Here is a 9,156-nt window from a genome sequence, read left to right as displayed (position 1 = left end):
CCCCCTAACCTGGGGTGGGCACTACACTCTTTTCAGCCTGAGAACCACACCGAGGTGCTAATTCTCACTCTCGCACTCAGCTGCAAAGCGCTCCAACACAAGCTGGAGGTCACTCGGTTACATCGACAAATCTTCTGGTAGAGTCCAAAACCCAAAGGGAATGGGTTTGACTTATTACTGGCCAAAGAGGCCAGATACCACATACTCCTGAAGCACTCACCACATGAACCCCCGAGAGATGTGATTGATTGCCTTCCCTAGGTCTACAAAACACATGCAGGGTAGTTGGACGAACTCCCACACACCCTTAAATATCCTTAGGGGATGACTAGCTGGTCCAGTGTCCTGTGACCACAAAGAAAACTGCATTGTTTTCTCCTGAATCCAAGTCTGACTAACAGACAGATTCTCCTCTTCAGTACCCTGTTGAAGGTTTTTCCAAGGAGGCAGAAGAGTGTGAGCCCTCTCTAAATAGAGGGATCCCCTTCTTGAAAAGGGGATCCCTCTATTTAGATTCCCACCACAGTCTGCCAAACGAGAGGCAACAGCCCAGACCTCAATTCAGTGTTCCAGAAGCATGTCAATCAACAACATCCAGAACCTTAAGGAACTCAGGTGGAAAGTCATCCATCTGACAGGTATGGCCAAAAGAGGCTGTTTAACTATCTCAGTGCCCTCATCCCACTCATCCCCAAATTCAGCTTCCTCTGTAGAAGATATGTCAAGCATGGCAGGTTTTTAAGTAATGTTACCAAAACATAATGACTGGAGCATCTACATCATCTGCAAATCAGATTAGCATAACAACAAAGGTTTCGTGTTATTTGCAAAATGCAAAAAATGAACTCATGCAATCCATGAGCTCCTTTTTGTAAGTGATAGTACCAATAAAAATGTATTTCCCTAAAAAGAAATGGTATCAAATGCATATTTGCACAATTACTGCCTTCCAGTTTTCTTTTCCACTGTGCCTGACCCAGATTAACTGCTCCAGCGTGCCATATATTTATATGTTTCCCAGCGCCAGACTTAATCTGTTCCAGTGAGCACAGGCACCCAAAGGGCTGGTACACAACTTGAACACACAAACAAGGACAGTGACTCACACAAAGATGTATTAGTACGAGCACACAAAGACACACTGACTGAGTAACTGGACAGAGGGAGGAGACAGAGAAATATTGTGGGATGAGGGGACACTATGTGGCCAAAGGTATCTACACACATATTTCTATTTTGGTCTGTTGACTGGTTGATGATCGCTTCAGTCCTTATTATTTCAGATCGGGAAATTTGAAGACTCAGGTTAAAAAGAAATCATATTTAAGAGAAAGTGAGTGGAAGGCCCTTTCTTGTGTCAACGTGGCAAACCAGAGGGCCACAAAGAAATGCTTCCATGCTCGTAGGAAACAAATAGTTTATATCATCAAGAACGTTTAGGCTGAAATGAAAGATTATCACGGACTCAAGCAAGTATCAGTGTGGCCAACCTATTTAGTGTTCTTGTGGCTCAATGGGAGCAAACCCCTGCAACCAGGCTCTTTCCAGAAGACTGGAAGCTGTTTAACCAAGACATGAATGCACATGGTTTTGTCATGAGATCGTAACATAGGATTTAAGTAGTTTTTGAGTCAATGGCAGCTATGGAAGTACATTTGACATATAGCAAAGAAAAAAAAATGCAAGGATTAGATAGCAACAACTGGGAGAAAAGAAAAACAAGAAATCAATTATTATTATTTCTCCATGGGTGTTGGAAATTAGACAGAGCAGTAACAGAACAAGAAATAGGAGACTTCTACAGTTGATGGAGAGAAAAGAAAATATCTGGTAAAAAGAAAAGCAAAAATGGGAGCACGCACAGAGAAAAAAGGGACAAAAAAATGTCTGACAGCAGGAGTAAAATGACATATAGAACTCCCTCTGCAGCATTTAGTCATGTGGTGTGTGGCTGCAGAGCACTTAGAAACACATGCATGCACAAAAAGTCTCACACGTATATGCAATCTATAGGCTCATTTTATTATCTTTTATGGCACACATGCAACACTGCACATACCCTGAGCAACAGTAGCAACATCAATGCCTGCCCATTACCCCAAGTTGCTACATCTGGTGAGAAATATTTACTTAAAAAATTGGATCGGTACTTATTTGATTATGAAAGGTACGAGGAGCTGGGATGGAGGTGGGTTGCAAAGTGGCTTGTAGACATGCAATTTTGAGCAGAGCAGATCAATTCATAAAGCATTTCTATGTGACATTCTCTCACTGGATGTGTGAAAGCGGGTCAGGCGAGCCATCAGCTACTTACACTTCAACTGTAGCATGTAACTCGACTTTGTGGTCTACCTAAATTAACCCTATGATTTTATATTTGGTAATGTAAGTTTATGCATATAAATACATGGTTAAAGTTAGAGAGAGAAGTGTGGTTACAATATAAAAAAGCCATAAAAAGCAGATGCCATTATTTAACCAAAACTACAATATCCCTCTAATATAGTTTTAATATTTTTTTAACTAAATTGTTTCCATCAGTGGACTAACAAACAGAACTGTGACAGTAACTCTGGCTGGAATAGTGCTGTCGTATAAAGTTATTCAGTAATGTGATTAATATGTGATCTAAAAACAGATGTCTGAAATTTATACACAACACATACTTACTGTTTAAAACACTTTAAGTACTTTTTCACTTACAACTATTGGTATAATTGATTTATATTTAGGTAGTGAGGTTGTTGCACCTTCTGACTTTTGTGATGTTGTCATCAAAGTATATATAAAAAACTCCCAAAATATACCTTGGCCTTTTTTAGATTCTGACATGCAGTCATTGTGCAATGTCATCAAAACAAAGGAAAAAGATCAAGTATTTAGGCAAACATCTCATTTTATTAGTCTCACTGTCTCACACTGAGCGTTGATCAAAGACAAACACTGATAACGGTTTAGCTAAATTTCGGAGCTTTAGCTCTCTTTGGTTCATTGAGCAACAAAATGAGCTGCCAACCGTATTTGGATCCTATTTGGAGTTTGATATTTTGTTGCCATTTCATAAATCAGTGCAACAGTTTTAGAACTGGCAGCTTTCAAGGTGCAATCCAAAATAAACCAACTGGTTTTAAGCTTTTTGAGAAACAGACAACGCGCAGATAATCTCCACATGACAAAGGCTGTATTATGGACGCGACAATTTACAGATGTACACATTTTTGCTTTTTGTGTGTGTGTGATAATTATCGTTATTATCACAACAGTGACTGACATACCACAAAACACTTGAGGAACTTGAGAATCTGAAAAGAAACATTTTACAGGGAGGCTTTCCACGGATGAAAAGATCTTGATGGATCAGTTAGGTAAAGTAAAAAGTAACTCACTGTCTGGCGTGTCAGAGAGAGCGGTGTATTCTCTCTTCCAGTGCGTGCACAAGCTGGTAACATGAAGCATCCAGAGGATTTCAGTCCTTGTTGGCTGCAAGAGGAAGCAGGAGTATTTTAGGCATCTTACAAAGTACATTATATTGTATGTACAGGGATTTTTTTTAGTCTTTGCACATTTGTCACACTTACATGTTTTAGATCATGAAATAAATTGTAATATCAGACAATGTTAACATGAGTTAGAGAGGTCAAATGCACTGCAATTTCAGAAAACACCAGCAAAAAGTTTAAGCTTTGTGAGTGTTGAGTACTCACCAGTTTGCTCAGCTCTCCTCTCTGTTCCCCGCTCTCTCTCTCTCCTTTCTCTCTCTCTTTTAGTAAAATAAAAGCAGGGGGAACGCAACAGGTTTTTCTGGTATGAGGCCTCATGGCTGTTTGAATAGTCCTGCAAACACACAAATATTCACTTTGAAAAGTCAGCATATCAAATTGCTAGTGCTACAAAAAGCAGTACATTAGCTTACAAATCATTCAGGGGGAGAAATTATGCACCGGTGTCTGCAGCACATTCATCCTTTAAAAAAATCCTTTTTGTGTAAAGGCCCAGTAAGCACAATTAAAGGTATTTACAAAACCTGCTCATCACTGTCTTATTTATTTATCATGGTTCTGCAAATTCAAAATGACTTGAATTTGCTTTTATGTCTCAAGTCAAGAAATCATTTTAAAACAAATACTATCTCTTCCAAATCAGTTGTCTCAAGTCTACAGCTCCGGTGGTCGTAGTGAGCGCAGCATATGTACATTCAGCTGGTAACCTGCTGCGTACACAAACAGCCTGTGTGATGCAAACTGTGGGTCATAGTAGCAATTAGCTGTCATTGTCACTGTTAAATTCTCACCCTGCTTTCACAGAGCAGCAAGAGGACCAAATATAAATTAGCACTAACACAATGACACTGAGACACAGACACACTGCTCACACACTGATTCATGAACACACTGGCTGTTCTGTGTAAAACCATTTTAAGCCGCCCACTCCCCACAGCCTGCAAGAGTCAACACATAACATGCTCCAGCTAGCTGTCAAAATCCCACCAGACTTTGAACTAGCAGCATCTCGCAGAGTTATTTTTATACCTAATGTCTGAGATGCACTCGTCCACTGAAGACAAGGAGAAATCTTTCCAGGTCTTTGTACATGAATCACTGACCAAAAATACAACTGCTGTCTGATTGTGTTGTACTATGACAATCAAGAAAAGCGTGCTATTTTTGTTATTCTTTTTTTCTGTCTGTGCTTTTTATAAAATAAACTGTGCAGCGACAGGACAATAAATGAAAGAGAAATTCTATTATTTACATATTTTATACATTATCTGCTGTATCTTATGGATGCGTGTCTTTGTAAAGAGCATGTAGGAATGAATAGGAGCAAAAAAAAGGGAAAAAATACCTTAATCTTAGCACCTCAGAAGAAAGAGGTGAACTTCTTGCCAAAACCAGAGATCGCTGGAGGAAAGTGGACAAAAACGGAGAGTTAGATGAATGTTGCAGATTTCTCTGTGGGTTATTGAGCAATAAAGTAAAATTGAGTTGTAAAAGTTTCTTTTTTCTAACAGTTATTTATACTTTATTATCCTTTTTATCGTAATCAGTTCAGTACTAGATTACAACCAATTTTATGTTTAATGCGCTCTCTCTGTTTTCTGCTGATTCATTGGCGTTACCTTCTCCCAGTTTGCCAGCCTGCTCCGCGGCTCCTCCAGGCAGGATCTTAGAAAACATGCCTTCTCCTTCCATGCCCGGTTGACCTGCTGCAGCACTGCCAATACCACCAGGTCTAGGAGCAGCTTTGGAGCCTGGACAGAAATACAGCGAGTGGAAGAAAGGGAGAGGATGATGGGATGTGGGAGAGGAAACATGGCCAGAGACGAAAATACGGAAGAAGACTGAGTAGAGGAGGAATCTATATTTGTCCAGATTTCATATTCGGTGGCACCTGTTAGCAAATATGAATTTTATGATGGGATCTGGTGTCCGGTGTTGTGTGTCTATTTACCGAGCTTTAAAAATTAGGGCAGTAGAAGAACTGCATCGCTCATCAGTTGCCCTGTTGAGTTTTTTCTGCCCTTTAAGTTTGCTGATTTATTTGATTTATTTGCTTGCCTGCAGCCGTTCTTTGGTCATTAGGTCCCCTCGGATAGACCTACATAGGCTTCCTGTTTGCTGATTTCCTTCCTTAAGAAAAATTAGCTTCATCCCATTTTCAGCTGGATCTTCTATCTACTCATTCGTTGAGATGTTTAAATAATTGATTTTCCAACAAAATGGCAATTTCACTAAAATATTAATTAGCCTTTGATGTTCTGTCCCAAAACAGCACCAATCCAGGTGCTATTTTTAATTCTTCTTCTTTCGGTTTCCCTTTTACGGGTCACCACAGCGGATTATCAGCCTATCCTCCATCTCACCCTATCCTTATCATACTGTTCTTTCACATCAACATGTCCTTCCTTCCTGCATCCATGAATCTTCTACGTGATCGTCCCGTATATCCACTATCCCTCCTCTGCACATGTCCAAACCATCTTGCTCAACCTGAGCTGTCCCTCTGATGTACTTGTCCCTCCTGATTAGTCCCAATGAAAATCTTAGCATATTCAGATCTGCCACTCCAACTCGGCCTCCTGTCTTTGTATCCAAGCTACTGTCTCCAAACCACAGATCATAGCAGGTCATAGTGGCTCCACCCACTTTCTATTGCTTTGGCTGGTTGACCCCAGGTATTTAAACTCTTTCACCTTCACTACCTCTACTCCTGGAATCTTCACATCACAACCCTATATTGTGTCTTGCTTCTTCTGGCTTCCAGTCTCCTCTACAGTGTGCGCCTCCACCTCTACACACTCTTCTTCCTGCTCCCTACTCTCACTACAAATCACAGTGTCATCAGCAAACATGACTCCAGTGTCAGCTCATCTGTTAAGCTGTCCATCACCACTTCATTATAATGTTTTGTAAGGTTATTTCTAAAAAAGAAAAATGTGAATTTTCTGAATTTAAAGTTGAGCAATTAGATTCACATGATTGGACTAAAAATTAATGATTAAAAATGAAGAATGTTTTTAAAAAATCTTTCATGTCCCTCGATTTATCCATGTATGAAACAAGTTAGATTAGCTGCTCTCCCTTTAAGGTCATCCTCTCTTCAGTATAAAGACAGAAGGAAAACAACTGTCTGTAACCAAGTTTTAAGGGCAGCGACCTCAAACTAATGATTCATTTTAATAGAAAGTTACTAAAAATGTTAGAAAGGGGTAAAAAAGCATAGATATTATTTTGCGAGATGAAGATTAACACAAATACTACTATACTATTACCTAACTAACACATTATGTCGTGACTTGGCATATTCATGAGGAATTACTGCCATGAAGTGAAAGCCCTCCTGTGTGTTTTTCCACTGTTGGATTAGCTGCAGATTAATCTCAGATTAGATGAAAGAGTGCGCAGTGGTTACATAATTCAGACATAGTGGGAAGCAGTTGGCAAGTTGTGGAATTTTGGGATTCTGTGTGTTTTGTGTGTGTGATGAGTGTACAGTACCTATGCCTGTGAGCGGGGGCTGGGCAGTCTTTGAGGCCAAGACAGGTGCTGCTTTTGCTCCAATAGCTGTTGCTGGAGGTGTGTCGATCTTGGGCTGGAGGCAGAAAGAGATGGAGAGAGGGGGAGAGAAAAGGGTCAAAGTTCATCCATTTAGAAATACTGACATCCCATGTTTACCTTCTTTTCACTGCAAAAGGGTTGGAAGTAGAAGACAGTCAGGGAAAAATGTCTGTCATGTATTCACATCGCTGGTGGCAGACAGGAATTGGAGGAATGTGGGATTTAGTTCTGTTTACTCGAATAAAACTTGAATGAAAGAGTGAGACAATACGAGATAAAAAGAGAAGAAGACAGCTGAAGTGATAGATAAGAGACGGAGAGACAGAAGCAAGACTGGAGAGAAAGCTGCTCCCTTATTGTGTTGTATTGTGACAGCTCACTGAATGATGACTGACTGAATGATGACTTTCAACACTGTCAAGTGTCAGTCTGAGGGTTTTCTCTTGAAAAAGATGGAATCTCTTCTGTTAAGTGGGGTTGATTCACAAACCCAGAAGAAGAAAAAAGTGAAAAAACATATCTACAGAGTCAATGCACCCTGACATTGGTTGTTAAAGTCCCTGGAGCCCTCCTGGGGGAAAAGAACACTCTTTTGTACTAATTTGAACTGTCCCCTTTTTAAGGGGACAAATGGACTAAAACCACACACTGGAGCTTTTTCTTTAACTTCTCACCCTTACACACTGATCAGACATAACATTATGACCAATGACAGGTAAATACTAATAACTAATAACTATCGCTTCATCATGGGGCTTGTTAATATTAGGGTGCAGGTGAGCATTTTGTCTTCAAAGTTGACGCGTTAGAAGCAGGAAAAAACGGCAAGAGTAAGGATTTGAATGAATTTAACAAGAGAGAAAATGTGATGGCTAGACGACCAAGTCAAAGCATCTCCACAGCTGCAGCTCTTGTGGGGTTGTTCCGGTCTGCAGTGGTCAGTATCTATCAGAAGTGGTCACAGGAAGGGACAGTGGAGAACCAGTGACATGGTCAAGGGCAGCCAAGGCTGACAGATGAATGTGGGGAGCAAAGGCTGGCCCGTGTGGTCCGATCCAACAGATGAGCTTTCCAGCTCAAATTGCTGAAAAATCTAATGCTGGTTCTGATAGAAAGGCGTCAGAATACACAGTGCATCGCAGTTTGTTGTCTATGTTGCTGCACAATCACAGACCAGTCAACTGACCCCTGTTCACCACTGAAAGAACCATCAATGGACACGTGAGCTCACAACTGGCCCACAGAACAATGGAAGAAGTTTGTTGGCTCAGTCTGATGAATCATGTTTTCTTTGACATCACATGGATGACTGAGTGCGTGTTCGTCGCTTCGCAAGGGAACACGTGGCACCAGGATGGACTTTGGGAAGAAGGCAAACTGGTGGAGTAAGTGTAAAGCTTTGTGCAATGTTCTGCTAGGAAACTCTGGGTCCTGCCATTCACCTGGATGTTATTCCCTGATGGCCGTGGCCTCTTTCAGCACGATATTGCACCGTGCCTCAAAGTAAAAATGGTTCAGGGATAGTTTGAAGACCACAACAACGAGTTTGCGGTGTTGACTTGACCTCCAAATTCCCCAAATCTAAATCCAATCAAGCATCTGTGGGATGTGCTAGACAAAACAAGTTCGATCCATGGAGGCCCCACCTCACAACTTACTGCACTTAAAGGATCTGTTGCTAACATCTTGGTGTCAGATACACACGCAACACACCTTCAGGAGTCCCTCGACAGGGTCAGGGCTGTTTAGGCAGCAAATGGGGAACCAACGCAACATTACAGAGGTGGTCATAATGTATGCCTGATCAGTGTGTTTGATACTTTTAAAACCCCTGGAAAGAATTACTACTAACTACCAAAGTAAAGTTTTATATAAAAATGCTTCATTTCATTTCTTTTCTTTTCATTTTTTTATCTTGAGTTCTGATGTTGCTGTCAATCAAATCCATATTTAATCCATTTATTCCCTTGGCACTCATCTATGTGACACAAAGTTGCCAGTACTGGAGCTGATAGGTTCAGTTGATTTATTTGAATCTGCTGTGTCATTGTGATCAGTTTGAAAGTTTCTGTGCTGTTGTGTCCCTCTCTCTCAAACC

At 40.7% G+C, this 9,156-nt stretch overlaps 1 protein-coding gene across 1 annotated transcript in view; it reads right to left on the bottom strand.

Annotated features, from left to right (window-relative positions):
• The window catches only part of bsna (bassoon presynaptic cytomatrix protein a), a 128,805-nt gene that overhangs the window by 7,263 nt on the left and 112,386 nt on the right, over positions 1 to 9,156 (bottom strand). Inside the window, exons 11-15 of the mRNA XM_085393462.1 lie at positions 6,999 to 7,092; positions 5,120 to 5,251; positions 4,846 to 4,901; positions 3,705 to 3,834; positions 3,387 to 3,480 (exon numbers count right to left, since the gene is read on the bottom strand). Coding sequence (XP_085249588.1) covers positions 4,861 to 4,901; positions 5,120 to 5,251; positions 6,999 to 7,092 — 267 coding nt within the window. The 3' untranslated portion in view covers positions 3,387 to 3,480; positions 3,705 to 3,834; positions 4,846 to 4,860. The remainder of the gene's footprint in view (positions 1 to 3,386; positions 3,481 to 3,704; positions 3,835 to 4,845; positions 4,902 to 5,119; positions 5,252 to 6,998; positions 7,093 to 9,156) is intronic.

Source organism: Rhamphochromis longiceps, linkage group LG20 (genome assembly GCF_057381845.1).
Source record: "Rhamphochromis longiceps isolate RC_006_pf linkage group LG20, R_longiceps_female_GT1.1, whole genome shotgun sequence".
In the NCBI taxonomy this organism is placed as follows: Eukaryota; Metazoa; Chordata; class Actinopteri; order Cichliformes; family Cichlidae; genus Rhamphochromis; species Rhamphochromis longiceps.
Note: the sequence above shows the minus strand (reverse complement) of the source record. Positions and strands in the feature narration are given on the sequence as shown.